Source organism: Schistocerca serialis, chromosome 6 (genome assembly GCF_023864345.2).
Source record: "Schistocerca serialis cubense isolate TAMUIC-IGC-003099 chromosome 6, iqSchSeri2.2, whole genome shotgun sequence".
Classification (NCBI taxonomy): domain Eukaryota; kingdom Metazoa; phylum Arthropoda; class Insecta; order Orthoptera; family Acrididae; genus Schistocerca; species Schistocerca serialis.
In genome coordinates this window covers 306,043,803-306,069,443 of record NC_064643.1, presented here as the reverse complement: position 1 = coordinate 306,069,443, position 25,641 = coordinate 306,043,803, and the positions used below count along the sequence as shown (strand labels likewise).

Sequence of the window (25,641 nt, the reverse complement as noted above, 5' to 3'; positions counted from 1 at the left end):
GGATATACACTGTACTGGTGCCGACATTGTGCATGCTCTGTTGCCTGTGTCTATGTGCCTGTGGTTCTGTCAGTGTGATCATGTGATGTATCTGACCCCAGGAATGTGTCAATAAAGTTTCCCCTTCCTGGGACAATGAATTCACGGTGTTCTTATTTCAATTTCCAGGAGTGTATAATTTTCAACATAACCCTACCATTCGGTCTTACACGTGGCTTCATATTTTCCACTGTCGTTGAAATGAAATATTAGCCATGCCAATGTCAGTACGCCAATTGCATGCGAAATTTGCTTAAGGTTCTGTCATGCGCAGTCGTGTCAAGTGCACTGTGAACATATCATTTACCTTAATAGGAGACTCGACCCTTGCAGACACATTTACGACAAATTGAATAAAGGACTGATCGAGAATGAAAGCCCTTTCTTCGTAGAGAGCTGCCCTGAGGGTTCGTATCGACGTGCATCTTGAAGACCTACATGAAAGCCAGCACTCCAGAATGTCGCGTGAATATTGTATGGGTTCAAATCAGATTGCTGAATAGCCAGTCAATAAATAGCACTTATCTCATCGTGAAATCATTTGCGGGAAAATCGTGCAATATGAGCGAATGCTCCTTTGGTGAGAAATATAGCTGTTTTTCAACAGCAAGTAGGTACAGTGAATATTTTTGTAAGTCTCTATTATTGTCGTTACTACATTCGTTTTCATACGTAAGACCCACTTTAGTGAGTGGTCGGTATTGTAGCTTGATTGATCCTACTATGGGTTTTTCTGTGGTTTCAAATTTCTTCCCCTATACAAGTGACTATAGCTAAATGGAATGGACAAAAATGTGGAAGCACCAGAAACACAACTCATTATTATACTTAATGCGGTGTAGGAAAGCCGTTGGCATTCAAAACAGATTCCACTCGTCTCGGAATGGACAAATGGAGGTTCCGTATGGTTTCATACGGTATTTTACACCTTTCTCCCTGCAAAATAGTGGGAAGTTCAGTTAACGAAAATGGAGGTGTATAGCGACCACACACTCCTCTCTCCAAAGTAAACCATAAAGGCTCAATAGCTGGTGACTGTGGTGGCCGGGGAGATACGACGCCGCGCGGAGTGGCCGCACGGTTTGAGGCGTCATGTCACGGACTGCGCTGCCACTCCCGCCGGAGGTTCCGGTCCTTCCTCGGGAGTCTAGGGACCGATGACGTAAGCAGTTTGGTCCCTTAGGAATTCACACACATTTGCACATTTGGAGATACGACAGTTCATCCTCGTGCTCATAAAACTAGTGCTGGACGATGCGAGCTGTGTGAAAGGAAGCGTCTCGTCTTGGAACTTAGCATCACCATTGGAGACCAAACATTGTACCATGGGATGGATCCGATCAGGCAAAATGGTCACAAATTCCTTGGCAATAAAGCGACCTTGCAGAGCAGTCATGGGGACCCTGGAATCTTATGATGTGATTTCTCAAATTACCACCGAACACCCTCCATATTTCAATCTTGAGACGGAAAGACGACCATCAATTGGAAAAAACGATCTGCAACAAGACTAGTTCGACCAAATGACATTCTTCCGTTGCTCCCTAGGCAGGTTTCATGGCTTCACCATCCTGTTTTCCAGTTACGGGTATTTTCATAATTTATGTGTAGTTTTGAAATTCCGGTTCACCGTGAAATGCCCGCCTTATGGAGATCCCTTCCTGTTGTTTTTTTGCTGACAGGGCTCGTGAATGCGACATTCAGTTCTGCAGTGCCTTTAGCAGCTGTCGTCTTCTCATTTCGCGTTACAGTCCTCTTGAATGACCATCTCTCAAGATTACTCAACAAACACTTTCGTTTGCATTGTGACTTAGCGGATGATGTTTTTCTGCTTTCCCTGTATGTGGTATAAATAGTCGATATGTTGCGTCTTAAAACAACGAACACTTCGGTTACTTTGGTTATGCAAGCACCCACCATACCAGCATCAACAATTTGCCCTCTTCCAGAACCAATTAGCTCCAACATAATGTGCTCACAAGTGCAAAGAACTGAGTGGAAACGACACTTGCAACCTGCTGAGGACACTGCTTACGTGACGTTCTTCAAATACAACAGTGGAGCCTGCAGGCTTGTCTAGCACCTGCGCTCATGTTCAAGCATGCATTTCTCGCTGTGTTTCCATATTTTTGTCCAGTCCCCGTATCTAAACTGCATAAACCGGTCTCCGGGATCGCAGGTACAACAGAAGAAACCCATCGCAGGATTGGTCAAGCGATCATTACCTTACCTCATTAAATTGATCGCTTTGGAAAAATATAAATGTTTAAGTGAATATAAGTGATTTTTTTTTGACACTTAACTTGCCAAACATTCTGTATAAACTGCGAACGTAACTCTTGCCCAAATTACACCTGTGAAAACGCGAACCCTTCTACACGCATTGCCTGTGATAAACGTTGAGTTTAACCTAGTGTGATCACATCAGAAACTGAGCAACAGGGTGAGATACAGGAAACAATCCGCTATTGCAGGAAAACATTAATTTACTGACGGCGATATTTCTAGTAGGCCATTTAAGTAGGATGGCTGAACAAAGACTTCCCCCGTGGTTCTCTTATGAGAGTGCTTTACGTATTGGAAGGTCCAGAAAAAAAAACCAAAGAGAAATCAAGACCGAACAAATTGGACAAGCGAATGCTTGACGACGGGCATTTGACGGTGTAAGCAAATAGCCTGGGATCGGAAGACACGTCAGACTATCTCACAAATTGTCAGAAGCCTGTTGGTTCCTAAAGCGATGACCTGGCTCCTCGGTCAATCCGACCCTCTCCAATCCCAGATAACAATAAAAAGTGAATAATAACTACAAACTAGGATCACTCAAATAATGATATGAAGAATTTGGCAACGACATACAATGCCTGATCTTTGGCACATCCATACACGATAGCTCTTTCTGCAATTCTGTCAGGTCTTAACATCAACCCGTTTTGCAACCGACTGGCACACACATTCCACTTAAGTGCTATGACTTACGTCGGTGCTAGCAGGTCACATGGCCTGCTTTAGAATATATGTATATTCCTGTCATGGTCAGTCTGGGGACGAGATGCAAAGTATGGTAACTGAAGAAAACCGAAAACTTCACAAGCCAATATCGCTAAAAAAGCTTTTTATTGGGTGATCGGTTTCGACAGAGCTATACTGTCACCATCAGGTCTTATACTTTTGAATTTATATCCATCACTATTAAAAGTCGCTTCACGTTGCATATGTGGTACTTCAGTGTATACATGCAAACATGTAAATGATCAATACATTGAGATACATATGACAATTCTTAGGCTGTTGTAGCCACATCATCAAATATAGATTCAGTTTTACGAAACATATTTACAATGCCCCCGATGAACCATGGACCTTGCCGTTGGTGGGGAGGCTTGCGTGCCTCAGCGATACAGATAGCCGTACTGGAGGTGTAACCACAACGATGGGGTATCTGTTGAGAGGCCAGACAAACGTGTGGTTCCTGAAGAGGGGCAGCAGCCTTTTCAGTAGTTGCAGGGGCAACAGTCTGGATGATTGACTGATCTGGCCTTGTAACACTAACCAAAACGGGCTTGCTGTGCTGGTACTGCAAACGGCTGAAAGCAAGGGGAAACTACAGCCGTAATTTTTACCAAGGGCATACAGCTTTACTGTATGGTTAAATGATGATGGCGTCCTCTTGGGTAAAATATTCACGAGGTAAAATAGTCCCCCATTCGGATCTCCGGGCGGGGATTACTCAAGAGGACGTCGTTATCAGGAGAAAGAAAACTGGCGTTCTAGGATCGGAGCTTGGAATGTCAGATCCCTTATTCGAGCAGGTATGTTAGAAAATTTAAAAAGGGATATGGAAACCTATAGTGGGAATTAGTGAGGTTCGGTGGCAGGAGAAACAAGACTTTTGGTCTGGCGAATACAAGGTTATAAATACAAAATCAAATAGGGGTAATCCAGGAGTAGGTTTAATAATGAATAAAAAATAGGAGTGCGGGTAAGCTACTACAAACAGCATAATGAACGCATTATTGTGGCCAAGATAGACAGGAAGACCACGCCTACTACAGTAGTACATGTTTATATGCCAACTAGCTCTGCAGATGATGAAGAAATTGATGAAATGTATGATGAGATAAAAGAAACTATTCAGATAGTGAAGGGAGACGAAAATTTAATAGTCATGGGTGACTGGAATTCGATAGTAGGAGAAGCAAGAGAAGAAAACGTAGAAGGTGAATGTGTATTGGGAGGAAGAAATGAAAGAGGAAGCCCCCTAGTAGAATTTTGCACAGAGCATAATTTAATCATATCTAACACTTGGTTCAAGAATCATGAAAGAAGGTTGTATACATGGAAGAAGCCTGGAGATACTAGAAGGTATCAGATGGATTATATAATGGTAAGACAGAGATTTAGGACCCAGGTTATAAATTCTAAGACTTTTCCAGGGGCAGATGTGGACTCTGACCACAATCTATTGGTTATGAACTGTAGATTAAAACTAAAGAATCTGCAAAAAGGTGGGAATTTAAGGAGATGGGACCTGGATAAAGTGACTAAACCAGAGGTTGTACAGAGTTTCAGGGAGAGCATAAGGGAACAATTGCCAGGAATGGGGGAAAGAAATACAGTAGAAGAAGAATGGGTAGCTTTGAGGGATGAAGTAGTGAAGGCAGCAGAGGATCAAGCAGGTAAAAAGACGAGGGCTAGTAGAAATCCTTGGGTAACAGAAGAAATATTGAATTTAATTGATGAAAGGAGAAAATATAAAAATGCAGTAAATGAAGCAGGCAAAAAGGAATACAAACGTCTCAAAAATGAGATCGACAGGAAGTGCAAAATGGCTAAGCAGGGACGGCTAGAGGACAAATGTAAGGATGTAGAGGCTTATCTCACTAGCGGTAAGATAGATACTGCCTACAGGAAAATTAAAGAGACCTTTGGAGAAAAGAGAGCCACTTGTATGAATATCAAGAGCTCAGTTGGAAACCCAGTTCTAAGCAAAGAAGGGAAAGCAGAAAGGTGGAAGGAGTATATAGAGGGTCTATACAAGGCAATTTACTTGAGGACAGTATTATGGAAATGGAAGAGGATGTAGATGAAGATGAAATGGGAGATACGATACTGCGTGAAGAGTTTGACAGAGCACTGAAAGACCTGAGTCGAAACAAGGCCCCGGGAGTAGACAACATTCCATTAGAACTACTGATAGTCTTGGGAGAGCCAGTCCTGACAAAACTCTACCATCTGCCGAGCAAGATGTATGAGACAGGTGAAATACCCTCAGACTTCAAGACGAATATAATAATTCCAATCCCAAAGAAAGCAGGTGTTGACAGATGTGAAAATTACCGAACTATCAGTTTAATAAGTCACAGCTGCAAAATACTAACGCGAATTCTTTACAGACGAATGGAAAAACTGGTAGAAGCCGACCTCGGCGAAGATCAGTTTGGATTCCGCAGAAATGTTGGAACACGTGAGGCAATACTGACTCTACGACTTATCTTAAGAAATGGATTAAGGAAAGGCAAACCTACATTTCTAGCATTTGTAGACTTAGAGAAAGCTTTTGACACTGTTGAATGGAATACTCTCTTTCAAATTCTAAAGGTGGCAGGGGTAAAATACAGGGAGCGAAAGGCTATTTACAATTTGTACAGAAACCAGATGGCAGTTATAAGAGTCGAGGGGCATGAAAGGGAAGCAGCGGTTGGGAAGGGAGTGAGACAGGGTTGTAGCCTGTCCCCGATGTTATTCTGTCTGTATATTGAGCAAGCAGTGAAGGAAACAAAAGAAAAATTCGGAGTAGGTATTAATGTCCATGGAGAAGAAATAAAAACTTTAAGGTTCACCGATGACATTATAATTCTGTCAGAGACAGCAAAGGACTTGGAAGAGCAGTTGAACGGAATGGACAGTGTCTTGAAAGGAGGATATAAGATGAACATCAACAAAAGCAAAACGAGGGTAATGGAAATTAGTCGAATTAAGTCGGATAATGCTGAGGGAATTAGATTAGGAAATGAGACACTTAAGGTAGTAAAGGAGTTTTGCTATTTGGGGAGCAAAATAACTGATGATGGTCGAAGTAGAGAGGATATAAAATATGTACTGGCAATGGCAAGGAAAGCGTTTCTGAAGAAGAGAAATTTGTTAACATCGAGTATAGATTTAAGTGTCAGGAAGTCGTTTCTGAAAGTATTTGTATGGAGTGTAGCCATGTATGAAAGTGAAACATGGACGATGAATAGTTTGGACAAGAAGAGAATAGAAGCTTTCGAAATGTGGTGCTACAGAAGAATGCTGAAGATTAGATGGGTAGATCACATAACTAATGAGGAGGTATTGAATAGAATTGGGGAGAAGAGGAGTTTGTGGTACAACTTGACAAGAAAAAGGGACCGGTTGGTAGGACATGTTCTGAGGCATCAAGGGGTCACAAATTTAGCATTGGAGGGCAGCGTGGAGGGTAAAAATCGTAGAGGGAGACCAAGAGATGAATACACTAAGAAGATTCAGAAGGATGTAGGTTGCGGTAAGTACTGGGAGATGAAGAAGGTTGCACAGGATAGAGTAGCATGGAGAGCTGCATCAAACCAGTCTCAGGACTGAAGACAACAACAACAACAGTAACATATACTCATCTGTTGAGTCTACTAAGAAATTCACCAGTGGAACAGTAGGCGCTGGCCACCAATGAATGCTTTAGGCTCCTCTTAAACCGGACTTTATTAGTAATTAAACTTTTTGTTGCTGCTGCAAGGTCAACAGAAAATGTGTGTTCCTGAATAATGGACACCTGTCTGGACCAAAATACGCGGCTTGAAAACTTTGTGAAGATTATTCTTATTTCTGGTACTGACTGAATGAGCTCAGCCGTTGATTTGAGAAAGAGATATATAATTTCATTGAAGAATACATATATTGGGAGGCAGTGATTAATATCCATAGTTCCCTTCACAGGCCTCTGATGGATGTTCTTGAGTTCACGTCACAATTTATTCTTATCAACCGTTTTTGGACTCTCAAGAAGTTAGCTTGGAGTGATGAGGTACCACAAAAAATAATCTCGCGTTACATTATGGAATGAAAGTAAGACAAGTATGCTAGCTTTTTATTTTTACAGCACCTGTGTCTGACAACATCTGCATTGCAGATAGAGACTTGTTTAGGCGCTTCACGATTTCTGTGATATACTCCTCCCCTCTGAATTTATTAACAAGCTATAATCCCAAGAATTTAACACCCTCAACTTCTAAATGCTTGCTGTCATATTTTAGGCGTACACTGCCAGGAAACCATTTAAAAGTTTTAGACTGCATCAAGTGTTTCACCTCCTGGCACCAGGTTACACCAGCTGCAGCGCTCCAAAGCGACCCTTCTGCTCCTTTAAGGGGGTGATCAATATTTTGTCCATTGAGCTTACTTGCGAGTCATCTTTTGCCCCATCTCTCTCTCTCTTTCTCTTACATACGTGTTTCTAAAATAATTTAAGTGCAATAACAACAGTTGTAGATCGACGTTTTGATTGCTATGCAGGGTGTTTCTTATTAAAGTATAAAAAATCATGAGGCGACGCAGATGACGCTGAGACAACACACAGGGTTGCAAATGTCGGGAAATACCTAAAAAATGGATGAGAAATGTTGAACGTCGGACGTCACCAGATGACGTACCTGGCCCCAAGTGCAACTGTTGGGCATGGGAGAGAAGGGACGACTGAGTGATGTAATGCTTGCATTCGAGCAAACGCTGCAAATTTCCAACACCTTTTGAAATATGATCTGTTGTAACCGTAGGAGTTACAAAATTATAGTCCTCTTTGGAACCAAGTAAAATCTGTTCTTATTTTGTGTTTCTTTTCTTTTGACCCTTTTTTTTATTGTTTACAGACATTATTCAGTAAAGGAAACGAATGAAACGTAGGTCATTTACTGGTAACGCCGCAGTTCGGGATCTTATAGCCATGTACTTGTGACGCAATAGGGTAGGTTTTTGTTGTACTGTACTTTGCCATAAACCACGAGACCGGTAAATAAAATAACGAATCTTACCTCAATGTAAACACGTACTGTCCAACGCGATGATAAAAATACTGCCTGCCAGACGCGAGACTCGCACCCTGAGCTCCACGCGCAAAAGTCGCTCACGTGGGCCCAGAGCTGCGACGACATTAATACTTGACTTCGGATGATCAGATGCGACATACAAGTAGGTTCAACTGCACGCTCTGTGAGATACGTCATCTTATGCCGTCCAATGTACAACATTCGTCATCCATTTTTAGGGTATTCCCAAAATTTGCGACCCCTTGTGTATTGCATCAAATTACTGTCTGAGCGTCTTCTATGTCGCTTCGGAGGTTTTTAAACGTTAGTAAGAATCACCCTGTACACTGCAAGTCATAGAGGGATTTTACTCTGTAGTGACTTTTTTTCTAATTATCATTCTTCTTACTGGTCTGATACAGAGCGCCACGAATTCTTCTCCTGTGCCAACCTCTTCATCTCATAGAAGCATTTGCAACCTACTTCCTCAATTATTTGTTGGATATATTCCAATCACTGTCTTCCTTTACAGTTTTTACCCCCTACAGCTCCCTCTAGTACCATAGACGTTATTCCGTGATGTCTTAAAACATATTCTACCATCCTGTCCCTTCTTCTTGTCAGTGTTTTCCACATATTCCTTGCCTCTCCGATTCTGCGCAGAACCTCCTCATTCCTTACCTTATCAGTCCATCAAATTTTCAACATTCTCGATTCTCTAGTAGAGTCAAATCTCTGAATGAATGATAAACTCCAGTAACATGGATAGCCAGACAGGAATTTGAACATCTCTCCTACCAAACATGACTCCACGGTCTCAGTCACGGAGCATCGGTCCCCTACAAGTGTCGGTCACTGGCACAGTGGAAGAAACCGTGATCCAGAATTGCTTTCCGTAGTCCGTAAGCACTTACTTCATCTATGCAGTATGAAAGGAGCTTCCTACGCGAGGCGACGTGGCGTGTTCGCAGGTTGTTCTGGCTGCTGACATTCCTGGTGAGCCTCATCGTGTGCTGCGTGTTCATATGGAACGCCAAGCTCAAGTGGGACACGACGCCCGTCATCGTCACCCTGGCGGACTCCTCCTACCCCGTGGGCAAAGTGCCCTTCCCTGCCGTCACCATCTGCAGCGAGACCAAGCTGCAGCGTTCCTTCTTCGACTTCACGCAGGCGTACCAAACGAGCACAGAGAACAGGACTGAAGAACAGTAAGGATGCTTCACCTCCTAAGTGTTACGCTCACATTTTCAAGCCAAAACATTATGGCCACTGCCCAACACTTGACTAAACGCCCACTGGCTGCAGACACGTGACGTGATAAGGAAAGTACGTAAGCGGAGCACATACGAATGGGGAAAATTCTGGCAAAGGTACTGTTCGTAAATAGGGAAATACATTGACGTAAGTGACTTTGACAATGCACACATTGTTGTGGCCCAGCCCTGGGAACGAGCATTTCGAAAATGGCGAAACTGGTCAGCTGCTCGCATGCTACTGTCGTGTGCGTCTGTGGACATTGGTTGCAGAGCGCTGAAACCACGAGTAGGCGACAAGACGCTGGACGTCCACGCCTCATCAGAGAAACTTAAAGAAATGGCTCTGAGCATTATGGGACTTAACATCTGAGGTCATCAGTCCCCTAGAAGTTTGAACTACTTAAACCTAACTAACATAAGGACATCACACACATCTATTCCCGAGGCAGGCTTCGAACCTGCGACCGTAGCGGTCGCGCGGTTCCAGACTGAGGCGCCTAGAACCGCTCGGGCACACCGGCCGGCCGGCCGAAGTGGCCGTGCGGTTAAAGGCGCTGCAGTCTGGAACCGCAAGACCGCTACGGTCGCAGGTTCGAATCCTGCCTCGGGCATGGATGTTTCTGATGTCCATAGGTTAGTTAGGTTTAACTAGTTCTAAGTTCTAGGGGACTAATGACCTCAGCAGTTGAGTCCCATAGTGCTCAGAGCCATTTGAACCATTTGTGAACACCGGCCGGCGATAAAGCTGTCCCACCAGAGAACCTTAAGATCGGAGGCTTGCGCACTCTGTAAAGTAGGACAGGCGATGATCTATGGCAGATATGACGACACAGTATAACGCTGGAGCAGGCAGAGGCGTCTCGCAGCACACTGTTCAGCGCTCCATAGTAGACAAGCTATACGTGTTCCCATGTTGACCCAAAGACTACGTCAGTTACGATTGCAGTGGTCACAGGGTCATTGAGAGTGGCCTGTAGATAAATCGGAACTCGTCGCCTGATCAAATATATCGCTTTTCTTCTTACGTTAGGTCCATGGTCGTGGCTGGATACGCTCTCACTGAGATGAACGGCTGTTCGAAACAGCATGAATACAGGTCAGTGGGGGCAGTATTATGTTAGGGGGGACATTTACCTTGGATTCCATGAGACGTGTGATCGTAATTGAAGGCATCATGATAGCTGTAGACTGTATGAACATTATTGAGAAACATCTGCAACCCTTCATGCTTTATGTGATATTGCAGTGCCTGTGTCGTTCAGAATTACGATGCAATGTTCCTTCAGTCATACATGCATGTCCAAAGGAAAATACATTCCTGTGACTACCGCCGTCATGAAACACATGAAATGTATTCCCATTTGCGAATAGGGATAACCATCAGCTGTCTAATGGAATGACTCCATTGAAAATTTGTCCTGTATTGGGACTTGAATCCGGATTACCCACTTATCGCGAGCGAGCGCCTTCCCACAGGGCTATACGAATACGCTCCGCAGCCAGACCCAAACTTCCGTATATTGTGGACTACGAGATGCGACAATAAAGTAACGAGACTGATGTGAAAAAAATGTTGCTTACCGTTTTAGTAAAGTTTAGTGTTGTCTCCTTCAAAGTAGTTCCCTTCTGATTGCACACGCCGGCCGCGGTGGCGGTGCGGTTCTAGGCGCTCCAGTCCGGAGCCGCGCTGCTGCTACGGTCGCAGGTTCGAATCCTGCCTCGGGCATGGGTGTGTGTGATGTCCTTAGGTTAGTTAGGTTTAAGTAGTTCTAAGTTCTAGGGGACTGATGACCACAGCAGTTGAGTCCCATAGTGCTCAGAGCCATTTTTTTTGATTGCACACACTTCTCCAGCGCTTCTGCTTCGGGAACTCATCTTCTGTAATATCCTCCAAGACCCTCGTCACAGCTTTTTGGACATCTTGTGTTGTTTGGAAATGGTGTCCCTTGACCACCGTTTTGACTCCTGGAAATAGAAAAAAGTCGCACGGAGCGATATCCGGTGAATATGGTGGCTATGGTACTACAGAAATTTGTTTTGAGGTTAAAAATCGCTGTCCTGACAGAGCAATATGAGATGGCGCATTATCGTGATGCAGAATCCAATTATCAGCAATGTTGGCACGGACACGAAGAACTCTTTTACGAAGCCTTTCTAAAATTTCTTTGTAGTAAAATTGGTTAACTGTTTGTCCAGGAGGCATCCACTCTTTATCAACAATCCCCTTGGAATCAAAAAACACACAAGCATGCATTTCACTTTTGACTTCGACAAGCGAGCTCTTTTTGGTCTGGGTGATCCCTTTGAACACCATTGCGAACTTTGGGGTTTTGTCTCTGGATTGTACTGATCAAACCTACTTTCATCACCAGTAATAACACAGCTCAACAATTCTTGAATGATTTCCGTTTGCTTTTAACAGATTGGCTGCCACATTTTCCCGTGTTTCTCGCTGTTGTCGTGTGAGACTTTTGGGGACCATTTTTCACAAATATTTCTCATACCAAGATCTTCAGTTATTATTAGACGGACTGTTTCTCAATTGATGTTCAGTTCTTCTGCAATACTTTTCATGTATAATCTTCAATGAGATCGTACTAGTTCACACACCCTGGCCAAGTTGACATCCGTCCATGAGGTTGGTGGTCGTCCACTGCGGCCTTCATCTTCAACATTCGTTTTGCCTTCACTAAACATTTTATGCCAACGAAAAACTTGAGCTCTTGACATAACCTCCTCTCCAAAAAAATCCTTCTGAAGCTTACCGTAAGTTGTCGTCGCGTTTTCACCCAATTTAACGCAAAAAAGAAATGGCATACCATTGCGCAATATTATGCGGATCCATTTCCGTGACGAGGGACACAAACATGTGTTAACTTATTACAGCAAAACTCACAACTGAGCAGTTTCATCGATGTGCTGCTTGGAGTAGAAGCAGCTTATAGACCAAGGCCAAAGATATTGTGCCTACGCAAGCCTGCAGGGTTGTCACATGTTGCAAAGAAAATCAGTCTCATTACTTTATTGTCGCACCTCGTATGTGCATGATGTCTGAAGGAACACTGCATCGTAATTCTGAATAACACAGGCACTGTAATATCGTATTGATTCTCTGCCACTGGGGAAGTGGCTTCCAATTACAATGTCTTCCCTGTAGGGGAATATACATAATGAATTTACGAGTGCAGGCTGTAGACACAAGACTGATGATATCTGGAACTTTGAGTATTGCCCTGAACTGTATTCGGATAGCTTAATGGTAAGGCGACCGCTTGCGATAAGCAGAAAAATCCAGTTTTGAGTCCCAGTTCATTATACAGCTGATTCGCAACTGTGAATACATTTCATGTACTTCGTGCTTTACGTCTTCTCCAATGGTGATGGAATTTTCTAGCAGGGTAGCTGTCCATACCACAAGCCAAGACTATTGCTACAATGGTGGAGCATCTAAACTCGCCCTGATGTCTTGGCGAACAAATTCGCCTGTTCTGAACCTGATGGAATATATCTGGAACTTTATTGAGCGCCGCTCCACATCTACAAACCACTGGTTTGTGACTCAGGGTAACTGCGCGACCTGTGCATAGACAAATGGACCCACATACCTGCGGAAACCTACCAAGAACTTGTTGAATGCATGCAACGCATAATCACTGCTGAATTGCATTCTACAGGTGGACTAATGTGCTGTTAAGGAGGTGGTCATAATGTTTCGGTTCACCTGTATATTCGTGTTCCTTTGCTTTGTTGTATTGTCTATGTTTATTGGTATCCCCTATTCACTCATTCTAAATGTTGAAATTTATGGCCAGCTGACATTGTCATTAATTTTCACAAGTGTATGTGTTGTGTATGACTTGTAAACAGTAAGAGAGATGGGCTATGGAGTGGTGCAGCAACTGTCCTGTAAGAAATCTGGACAGAAGCAGAAATGATTAGCGAACAATTTACACACTAAACAGAAGATTTACTTACCTTATATTTCTCGAAGCGTACAAAGATTCACTGCTAATAACGCAACTAGAAATAGAGTCCAGCTCAAACAATAGCCAGAAGCGTGAGGCTTCCTGAGCTACAGCACAAAAGAAGACCTCGGATCAGCGAATATCGTTGAGTGGGCGTAAGCTGATCCCTGACAGTTGCATTGGGCTCAGTTCGATATGTTCGTAGACCCACCTCCACCAATAACGTAACGCGAGTTTGTAATCGTCTCTATGTCAACGCTCCAGTTTTTCAGAGCGCTGTAGACGGTTACTGTTTTCGCCTGCAGCCGTTAGTGCTTCGCAGTTGAAAGCGGGAAACAGTGCTGCGAGGTGCCAGAGATCAACTTACGCCGACTGAACTATAGGCGGCGTGTGAGTAGAGTTACATAACAAAGTGGCTTCAAGTACGGGTGAGCTGTACGGCCACCGCAGGCCATCCTATATTTTGGAAGCAGAGGGCGCTCATGGTGTGATGCCGCTGGAGGCGTGGTTCTGCAGGCGTAAACCACTTGGGCCGCCAAATATCTCACGAAACAAGCATCAAAAGAAAAAACTACAAAGAACGAAACTCGTCTAGCTTGAAGCGGGAAACCAGATGGCGCTACGGTTGGCCCACTAGATGGCGCTGCCACAGGTCAAACGGATATCAACTGCGTTTTTTAAAATAGGAACCCCCACTTTTTTTACATATCTGTGTAGTACGTAAAGAAATATGAATGTTTTAATTGGACCACTTTTTTTGCTTTGTGATACAAGGCGCTGTAATAGTCAAAAACGTATAAGTACGTGGTATCACGTAACAATCCGCCAGTGCGGACGGTATTTGCTCCGTGTTACATTACCCGTGTTAAAATGGACCGTTTACCAATTGCGGAAAAGGTCTATATCGTGTTGATGTATGGCTATTGTGATCAAAATGCCCCACGGGCGTGTGCTATGTATGCTGCTCGGTATCTACGGTTACATTTACATAACCTGGACGACATCATCCAAGTGTCCTGACCGTTCGCCGGATAGTTACGTTATTTAAGGAAACAGGAAGTGCTCAGCCACATGTGAAACGTCAACCACGACCGCACGACCAAGTACTGACACGACGACGACTGGCAGGGTCGCCACCCTCTCTCTCGGTGACCAGCGTAACTTCCAGCGCGTCTTGATGCTGCCCCGACTCTACTTCGAATCGTTCTGCGCGCCCAAATGGGCGATCGCGACCAGTTGCACCGCGGTAAAGCGGTGGCACAAGGAAGAGCCGACACACCAACTGGTCCAGAGATAAGTTAGGGCTCAATTATGTTTGTTTAAATAAAACTTCTGAAAACGCTAATTATTAAAATTATGTAAACAGATCTGTCGGTTCTCTTTTAATATTCTATATTGGTTTTATGCTTTTTGATAGTACGTAAGATAAGAGGTTAGCATTAATTATTTTCTTTACGTAGGTGAGACCGTTAGAAGCAGAGTAACGCATAGGAGGCCAAAATAAATGTTTGTTTTCAATTTAAGAGTGCCAGGCTCCCTACAACATTATCATAACTGTTTTTTAATCTACATATAGTCAAGGCCAAAGTTCACAGATCTACGACAAATGGTATCTCTGAAAGTATTTGAACTCTCACAATATTAACTAATGGAGCTATTCAGATTTAAACTAAATAATGTTTTAAAATGATTATGGGGCAACGGCCTTGCCGCAGTGGCTACACCGGTTTCCGTAAGATCACCGAAGATCACCGAAGTTAAGCGCTGTCGGGCGTGGTCGGCACTCGGATGGATGACCATCCAGGCCGCCATGCGCTGCTGCAATTTTTCGGGGTGCACTCAGCCTCGTGATGCCAATTGAGGAGCTACTCGACCGAATAGTAGCGGCTTCGGTCAAGAGTACCATCATAACGACCAGGAGAGCGGTGTGCTGACCCCACGCCCCTCCTATCCGCATCCTCCACTGAGGATGACACGGCGGTCGGATGGTCCCGGTAGGCCACTCGTGGCCTGAAGACGGAGTGCTTTTAAAATGATTACATCACTTCTGCTCTTGTTGAAAGCTGTAAGAAAAGATAGTATTAAGTCCGCCGCGTAATGGCGGCCGGTTGTTGCCAGTCAGCGACCACTGCTTTCGTCCTCTCGATAGCTGAAAAATACTAATTATTCTCTCTTTTCAATTAAAACATTGCGATTAGTGGCTGGCATGCTATTGAAATAATACAATGAACTCATTTTACACACATATTTCCATCAATAAACCGATACACACATTTTTATCGTCTAGTCGAAACAACAAAAAGAACATCTGGTAGCGTTCAACGCTACACACAATATCTATCTAACAAAAGTAACATGAGAATCAGAAACAGCAGAAAAGCGAGTAATAACTTATCTTTTCCATCTTCTATAGTTATACAAACATATAAATGTTTTACTTCGCCCTTTCCTTTACTGCGATATTGTTTATCATCGTTATTGTCTTTCCCTACCTTAGTATCGCCGTTATATTTTTTGTAAATAATTTTATTATTTTTTCACAATTGACTTTCAGTCTGGTCTGTTTGGTCTTATTCAATATTTTTATACACACTTCACACGCATTATTCATAAACATCGCAAAAGGTACACTACACAGAGTGGCTCGCTTGTTATCGAGTTTCAAAGCTTAACTCTTCTCTCAGTCAACAGCAATTGGAATGACCAACATCGTATTTGAAACAAGGTACAGAGGTGTCCAGACGGCCGGTGTGGCCGAGCGGTTCTAGGCGCTATAGTCTGGAACCGCGCAACCGCTACGGTCGCAAGTTCGAATCCTGCCTCGCGCATGGATGTGTGTGATGTCCTTAGGTTAGTTAGGTTTAAGTAATTCTAAATTCTAGGGGACTGATGACCTCAGATGTTAAGTCCCATAGTGCTCAGAGCCATTTGAATCAGAGGTGTCCAGCGCAATACAATCACAAAGCTAACTGGCGTGACAATGTGAAAGAATAATACTGTTGAGAACCACTTGAGGCCCAGTCAGAACCACTTGAGACCTAGACTTCTTTACATCAAAAAAGCATAGCATACTGATGAATCAATGAAAGTTCGGCAGTAAGTAATTATGTTTCCTCGAAATTTCTTACAGGACGCAGTACCTGGGATATGCTAGTCTCATCTGCGACGGAAACAAAATGGTCGGGGCCAATACAACGGATGAAGATGCAATAGAGTTTTTATTAAAGGTATAATTCTCAGCAATACTTACTTTTGAGATAGATTAATGTAATATTCTACTAACATCATTGTCGACAAATTTTAAATCTTCTCGTGTAGTTTTTCCCTCACTATGCTTATTCTAGCATTAGCGTGATGCAGTTATTAACTGAAGAACAATATATTAATTTTGTGAAGTACCATGAAGTGCAATGGTTTTCATAAATTAGAGAAAAAACACTACAAAAACTGTAGCTCCAGAAAACGTGACAATTTATATCGAATTTTGCTATGATGTGACCACAGTAGCACTACATAATACAACATTATGCGAAATTATGGACCTGCAATCCACTTTTGTACGTAATAGAAAACTGCATGACTGAGTAGAACGAAAGACAATGAAGGAACGAAAGAGGAAATGAAGGTTAGGGTCTATCATCCCATCGACAAAGGAATGATAAGGAGTGCCAAGATGGAAAAGGACGGGGTAATAGACGTGGCAGATTAGAAGGAATTATTCCGGAGAGAGAGAAACTGCAGCTATAGATAATTTCATCGAAAAGTTACTGATGGGATATCAGCGAACTGGAATCAGGTTGAGATTGCCAGATGGTTAAATCTGTGGATATAATTTCTAAAGTTTCTGTATTCATAACACCGACGACGATAATTTAGGTATACACGCGGACGTCGCACGCTGAAGATGAAGAGATAGAGAAAGTATATGAGGATATTGAAACGGTAATATAGAACGAAAAGGGAGATGAAGATCTAATAGTGATGGGGCAACTGGAATGCAGGAGATAGACTAATTGAGTTCTGTAGGAAATTTCAGCTAGTAATAGCGAATATTACAAGAGGAGGAGGTGTACTTGGAAAAGGTCGGGTGATATGGGAAGACTTCAGTTAGATTACATCATGTCAGACAGAGAGTCCAAAATCAGATATTGGATTGTAAGACGTACACAGGGGCAGATACAGCCTCAGATCACAATTTAGTAGTGATGAAGAGTAGGCTGAAGTTTAAAAGGTTAGTCAGGAAGATTCAATGCGCAAAGAAATGGGATACTGAAGTACTAAGGAATGACGAGATACCCTAGAAGTTCTCTAAGGCTATAGATACAGCAATAAAGAACAGCCCAGTAGGCAGTACAATTGAAAAGGAATGGACGTCCCTTAAAACGGCAATCGCAGAAGTTGGACAGAGAAACATTGGTAACTGCGAAGGAACCATGGGTAACAGAAGAAACACTTCATTGATCGATGAAAGAAGGAAGTAAAACAAATTTACAGGGAAACTGAGGAAAACTGAAGTACAAGTCACCGAGGAATGAAATAAATAGTATGTGCAGGGAAGCTGAGACGAAATGGCTGCATGAAAAAGTGAAGAAGTCGAAAACGAAATGATTGTCAGGAGGACTGACTCAGCATAAAGGAAAGTCAAGATAACCTTCGGTGAAATTAAAAGCAAGAAAAAGAAACAGGGGTCGATTAAGAGGAAATAGGGGATCCAGTGTTAGAATAAGAATTTGAGAGCTTTGGAGGACTTCAGATCGAATAAGGCAGAAGGGGTAGATAACATTCCAGCAGAATTTCTAAAATCATTTGGGGAAGTGGCAAAAAAACGACTATTCACGTTGGTGTATTGAATGTACGAGTCTGGCGACATACCGTCTGGCTTGCGGAAAAATATCATCCACACAATTCCGAAGACTGCAAGAACTGACAATTGCGAGAAGTATCGCACAAGGAGCTTAACAGCTCATACATCCCAGATGCTGACAAGAGTATTATACAGAAGAATAGAAAAGAAAATTGAAGATGTGTTAGATGACGGTCAGTTAGGCTTAGGAAAGGTAAAGGCACCAGAGAAGCAATTCTGACGATGCAGTTGATAATGGATCCAAGCTAAAGAAAAATCAAGACATGTCCAGTGGATTTGTCGACCTAGAAAAAGCGTTCGATAATGTAAAATGGTGCAAAATGTTCGAAATTGTGGGAAAAATAGGGGTAAGCTATAGGGAGAGACGGGTAACATATAATATGTACAAACGCCAAGAGGAAATAATAAGAATGGACGACCAAGAACGAAAAAAGGGTTTAAGACAGGGCTTTTGTCTTTCGCCCCTACTGTTCAATCTGTACCTCGAAGAACCAGTGATGGAAATAAAAGAAAGGTTCAGGAGTGGAATTGAAATTCAGGGTGAAAGAATATCAATGATACGATTCGCTGATAACATTGCTATCCTGAATGAAAGTGAAGAAGAATTACACGATCTGCTGAATGGAATGAACAGTTTAATGAGTACAGAAGATGTATTGAGAATAAATCGAAGAAAGACGAAAGTAATAAGAAGCAGTAGAAATAAGAATAGCGAGAAACTTAACATGAGGGTTGAAGGTGACGAACTAGATGACGTTAAAGAATTCTGCAACCCAGATAGCAAATGACGGACGGAGCAAGGAGGACATCAGAAGCAGACAAGTAGTGGCAAAAAGGGCATTCCTGGCAAAGAGAAGTCTACTAGTATCAAACAAAGGCCTTAATTTGAGGAAGAAATTTCTGAGAGCACAGCATTGTATGGGGTAGTGAAACGTGCACTACGAGAAAATCGGAACAGAAGAGAATCAAAACATTTGAGATATTGTGTTACAGACGAATGTTGAAAATTAGGTGGGCTGATAAGGTAAGGAATGAGGTTTTGGGCAGAATTGGAGAGGAAAGGAATATGTGGAAACCGCTGACAAGGAGAAGGGACAGGATGATAGGACATCTGTTAAATATCAGGCAATGACTTCCATGTTACTATAAGGAACTGTGGAGGGCAAAAACTGTAGAGGAAAACAGAGATTGGTGTAATTAGCAAATAACTGAGGACGTATGTGGCAAGTGCTACTCTGAGATGAAGAGGTTGGCACAGGAGAAGAATTCGTGATGGGGCTGCATCAAACCAGTCGGAAGACTAAAAAAACAAAACAAAAAAAAAATCTACGGGGTAGTGGGGAGGGGGTGGGAGTCGCGGTGGGCGGTATCGAACGAGTAAGAAGGAAAAAAGTTAGGTAGTAATGTTATATGTTTGCAGGTATACGTTTTCAGCCTGATACACATTATAATCCAAACGCAACAGTACCGAAGTGAAGATGAACAAGGATATTTTATTTTAGCTCCTCCTAGCGGCGTAACACATTACTGTGGAGCAGATATTTCAATATTTAAGCAGGACTGAAAACATGAACCTGGAAATAATCAGAAAGTAATAATTAGTTAGCTAATTTCTCTAAAAAGTGGACTGTAGGTCCTTCACAAACGCCATCTGCGTATGCTGCAGGGTAGTATCAGGTAACATCGGGAGCATACAACAGTTGGATAAATGAAGGTCCCATCTATGTGAAGCGAGCAGCCACGTATGCACTGCACATTGAAGGTTAAAAAGGCAGCATTTGCTGCCTACATTGGATTGCACCTCAACGAAGTCATAGATGTGTCTTGGATCGAATAGCCGAGAGGGGGTTGTCTTCGAAACAAGCAGTGTCTTTTTGTGTGACGGTTTATTTCCATATGAGACTGAACTCCATCTCTTTCCAAATAAAACCGTTACTTCGCATACCTGTAGACGTTATTATGCTGATGCTGTACTTGATGGTTTCTTCTTATAAGACGGCAACCCTCAGCAGCAAAAGATTGCTCTTCTGGGCGAGGCCGAAAACAGCTGCGAGAAATAGATGGGACCAACTGTCAGTGAAGTCTATACGCACCACCATCAACAACAAGACGTCACTACATTGCTGCTTGTAGTGATCACGCCCCTTATACCGCGCTCCTTGCGTTAATGGAACGGGAAATAACCCTCGTAGTGGTACAATGGGAACTACCCTTCGCCATAGACCTGACAGTGGTTTGCAGAACATGCATGTCACTTGTGCTACACCTGACACAAAACTGTTAGTAAATTTTATAAATGGTCTAAGTTTGAAAATAAACCCATAATAACATTAATACCTGAACATGAAAATTGAAGTACCGATTTTCAATAGTAACTGTACAAGGAGGCCAATGAAGCTTATATAATTCGAAAGGTACTTTGCCATAAATGAACACAAAGAAACAATAATTTGTTTACCTTCTGTTAAGAGTATAAAACGGAAGAAGAAGTTTTCACATTCATGACACGGATGTTACATTCTCTATCACGCGTTAAAATCTCCCGTACCTAAACATCGAAAACTGAAGAGCTACCAACCTCTGCCCCTCACAACGATCAGGTGCTATGGTAGAAATGACACATGCAAATAACAATATTTCGTGAAATCACATTCTATGGGCTATTATGTTTACATGATTCATTTGCAGCTACAATACAACAAATGCTAGGTCGATGATGTTCAAATGGTTCAAATGGCTCTGAGCACTAAAGGGACTTAACATCTCTGGTCATCAGTCCCCTAGAACTTAGAACTAGTTAAACCTAACTAACCTAAGGACATCACACACATCCATGCCCGAGGCAGGATTCGAACCTGCGACCGTAGCAGTCGCGCGGTTCCGGACTGAGCGCCTGAACCACTAGACCACCGCGGCCGGCAGGTCGATGATGTTATCAGCAGTGATTTGGTTGGTTGATTTGTGCCGGCCGAAGTGGCCGTGCGGTACTAGGCGCTTCAGTCTGGAGCAGCGAGACCGCTACGGTCGCAGGTTCGAATCCTGCCTCGGGCATGGATGTGTGTGATGTCCTTAGGTTAGTTAGGTTTAACTAGTTCTAAGTTCTAGGGGACTATGACCTCAGAAGTTGAGTCCCATAGTGCTCAGAGCCATTTGAACCATTTTTGGTTGATTTGTGGGAGGTGACCAAACAGCAGTGTCATCAGTCCCATCGGATCAGAGAAGGATATAGCCCGTGCCCTTTGGGAAGTATCCCGGCATTTGCCTGAAGCGATTTAGGGAAATCACGGAAAACCTAAATCACAATTTGTCAGCAGTGAAAATCAACGCATCATAGTAACAAAGTCTGTAAATAACGTTGCATGGTGGCGTCGTTATTTCGCTTACTTTTCTACACTGAAGCGCCAAAGAAACTGGTGTAGCTGTGCGTATTCAACTACAGAGATATGTAAACAGAGAGAATACGGCGCTGCGCTTGGCAATACCTGTATAAGACAACAAGTGTCTGGCCGCAGTTGTTAGATTGGTTACTTGCAGGTTATCAAGATTTAAGTGAGTTTGAACGTAGTGTTGTAGTCGGCGCATGAGCGATGGGACACATCTCCGAGTAAGCCATGAAGTGGGGATTTTCCCGTACGACCATTTCATGAGTGTACCGTGAATATCAGGAATTCGGTAAAACATCAAATCTCCGACATCGCCGCGGCCGGAAAAAGATCCTGCAAGAATGAGACCAACGACGACTGAAGAGAATCGTTCAGCGTGATAGAAGTCCAAACCTTCCTCAGATTACCGCAGATTTCAATGCTGGGCCATCAACAAGTATCAGCGTGCGAAATATTCAACGAAACATCATCGACATGGACTTTCGGATCCGAAGGTCCACTCGTGTATCCTTGATGACTGCACGACACAAAGTTTTACGCCTTGCCTGGGCCCGTCAACACAGTATTGGAATGTAGATGGCTGGAAACATGTTCCCTGGTCGGATGAGTCTCGTTTCAAATCGTATCGAGCGGATTCACGCGTACGGGTATGCAGACAACCTCATGAATCCATTGACCCTACATGTCAGCAGGGGATTGTTGAAGCTGGTGGAGGCTCAGTAGTGGTGTGGAGCGTGTGGAGTTGGAGTGATATATGACACCTGATACGTCTACATACGACTCTGACAGGTGACACGTCGTAAGTGTCCTGTCTGATCACCTGCGTCCATTGATGTCCACTGTGCATTCCACGGACTTGGGCAATTACAACAGGACGAAGCGACCTCCCACACGTCCAGAATTGCTTCAGAGTGGCTCCAGAAACACTCTTCTGAGTTTAAACACTTCGGCTGGCCACCAAACTCCCCAAACATGAACATTATTGAGCATATCTGGGCTACCTTGCAACGTGCTGTTCAGAAGAGATCTCCAGCACCTCGTACTCTTAGAGATTTATGGACAGCTCTGCAGGATTCGTGGCGTCAGTTCCCTCCAGAACTACTTCAGACATCATTCGAGTCCATGGCACGTCGTGTTGCGGCACTTCTGCGTGCTCGCGAGGGCCCTACACGATATTAGGCCGGTGTACCAGTTTCGTTGGCTCCTCAGTGTGTAAGAATAACTGTAAGGAGAGTTGTTCCCATTACCATAAAATCTGAAGTAAGTTCCTAACTTTTAATTTCTTGATTTTGAATAACGACGACTTCCGACACCTTTATTATGCGGAAACTTTTTTTATGCCTAGAAGGAGAATGCCAACGGGTCAGAATGAAAGACGCAGAGTTAGACGGACACAATTTTTGCGCAAAGAAAATAATAGCAATGGGGACATTCATAACGATAATGCGCCTGTTTTATTTAACGATCGTTATATTCATACGTGAGCGTCGAAAATTGAAGCACCCAGTTTTTAAATTAATTATAGCCTACAAAGAGGCGAATGAAACATACATAATCCGAAGATGTAGATGTACACAAGGGAAAAAGTCATATGTATACATAGCCATTAGGACACGGGAAAGCAAGTAGACACACACACATGAAAAGTTTTCCTTTGTCTCTGATGTTACTAACAACGTCTACCATGCGTGACATTCAGGTGATATGGTAGAAGCGACGCACGAAAGTAACAACTTTTCATGAAGTTGCATTCTACGGACATTCATATTTAAATCTTACGGATAGTTCATTTGCAATAACACACGTATACCGGACAGCTACAGTGCTGCGACTACCACGTCGTTGACGATGTCGATGGTGGAAAACGAAACATTGTAACGAACCTGTCAGGGATAACAAACATCGTTTATTACAGTAGTTTCTTCCCCTGCTTTTCTCTAAGAGTAAACGGAACAAACTCTGTGTTCCTTTGCCGCCTTCACCTCGAGATTTAGTGTTCCTAATTTTCAGTATCTTCATTTTGAGTAGCTACAACACCCTTATTATAAGAAAACTATATTTGTTTTAGGCTGTGCCTCAAAGAACAACATTAACGGGTCACTCTGAAAGACGAAGAGCTACAGAGACACATTTTTTGTAGAGAAAGTTATAGGAATAATGTAGAGATTGATAACGTTAATTCTATTACCGTTCGAAAGACACATTTAAATGTGCACCGAACATAATTCCAAATAATTTTGAGAACTGTAATTGCAGTTTGATGAATTTACGGTGCAGAGTTTGTAATCTTTACATTAGGATAAAGTTAATTTGCCGCCATTTACACAAACTTTATTTTTCAACGTAGCGTATCAAAGACTTCTTTCAAATGATTGAACAGTTAAAGATATATCAAAGAATTAGCTCAATAATACACGTAGTTACAATGGAGCATTTGCCACTGCTCTGTTCTGCGGCTAAAATTTCAGATACTTTAAAGTACATGACATTCGCCATCACAGATCAGGTCCACTGACGCAATTGGTCGAATTTCGACCTTAGGCGATACCAGTACATATAATTCTGCTTCCATGTTATATTTATGTGGTAGCATGTGTTCTACGCGTTGACGAAGTGTCATTCCATTTTTCACATAAGATTTTTTTTTCCTTTCTAATTGTTTCTGTAATTTTTAGTTGTTTATGAAAACCAAGAATGTTTTCTCTCACCCTCCCCCCCCCCCCCTCTCTCTCTCTCTAACAACCCCACACACACACACACACACACACACACACACACACACACACACACACACACACACACAGAGAGAGAGAGAGAGAGAGAGAGAGAAGGGGGGGGGGAGAGAAATAACTCTTTCTTCCCACCTAAAGAAAATTTGTTTTCTGTAAATAGAAAGAGAAAACTGAAAGAGTACAATGTAGAGTGAATACTTCAGTCAGTTGATGGAATGATAAAAACTTCATATAGTTGCCTTACTTTCAGGCTGCCCCAAAACTCGCACAAACACTCCTCAACTGCTCGTGGCATTCGGAAGACAACTGCTCGTGCCTTTTCGACACAGTTCTTACAGATGAAGGAATCTGCTTCACTTTCAACAGTATTGCCTACGACGACTTCTTCACGGACAAAGCGTAAGTCGGTTATCTAGTTCTCAATGTGAAAAAGGTGTTAATAATTCTCTTGGCCTTCTTGAATATATTGTCTAGCTTTAAAATATGTTGGTGGGTTTAAAGCAGCCTAAATAAAAGTAATGCAATTTGCAGAACACAAAGTTGAAATGTGCTACCTAACAGAATGCTGTTATGCATTTTGGAACAATGTTACTGTGGAGGCCTTTCAGATTTAGGTTTAATGCCACAAGAAATGTCCCCGGTTTAGTTACAAAGTTTCACATATAATTTACACAACCTTTCTAATGGCACCAACGATACAGATTAAAATAAAGAAAAATTATTTAATTCAAATTTATTTATATGTCCACCAAATAATATCATACACTCTTGTAGAAAAAGGGAGTTTAAAGGTATTAAGTTAACGGAATTGTCAAAGCCACTATTCTGTGCTGCACGTTTCCGTTATATTCGAAAGAAACTCACGGAGTGAGGAGATGTTGTAGTTAAGACACAAGGCGCTCGGAATGAGTAGGGTGCAAATCACAGTCTGTCCACTCCGATTTAGATTACCAGCGCTTTTCCTAAATCTTGGCCCTGCCTACACTTTCTCGTACCTTTTTCCAAGTTTGTCCACGAACACTCATAACACTGTAACACAAATTCGTCTTCGAGTTAATTTTTCCAGCGACTCCGTTCAATCATACATTTAATGCTCTCACGCTGTCTATTAAGAGAGCGGCTGTATTTCCGATCGTGCCATTGTGGCTGTATTTCTGCTTGGAGAGTCGGTCGGGCTTGTCCAGTATGTCATCGGCTCTGATTTTATGTTGATGTTGCGATATTTCAAAACTTATTAGTTCTACGTTCTTTAAACCGATATATTTCCTTGTTCGATTCATTTGTGCTTGCATAAAGGCAAGGATTTCTGGTCAGACGGATACAGAGTAATACTAAGATGTGCAGAGTATGCTGTAACGGGAAT

General features: G+C 42.7%; 1 protein-coding gene across 2 annotated transcripts in view; it reads left to right on the top strand.

The window, feature by feature from the left end:
• The window catches only part of LOC126483939 (pickpocket protein 28-like), a 286,412-nt gene that overhangs the window by 61,693 nt on the left and 199,078 nt on the right, over positions 1-25,641 (top strand). Inside the window, exons 3-5 of one of the 2 annotated variants that reach the window (XM_050107224.1) lie at positions 9,050-9,286; positions 16,430-16,526; positions 24,529-24,677. In XM_050107224.1, the coding sequence (XP_049963181.1) occupies positions 9,050-9,286; positions 16,430-16,526; positions 24,529-24,677 (483 nt within the window). The remainder of the gene's footprint in view (positions 1-9,049; positions 9,287-16,429; positions 16,527-24,528; positions 24,678-25,641) is intronic. The other variant, XM_050107225.1, reaches the window with a different exon arrangement.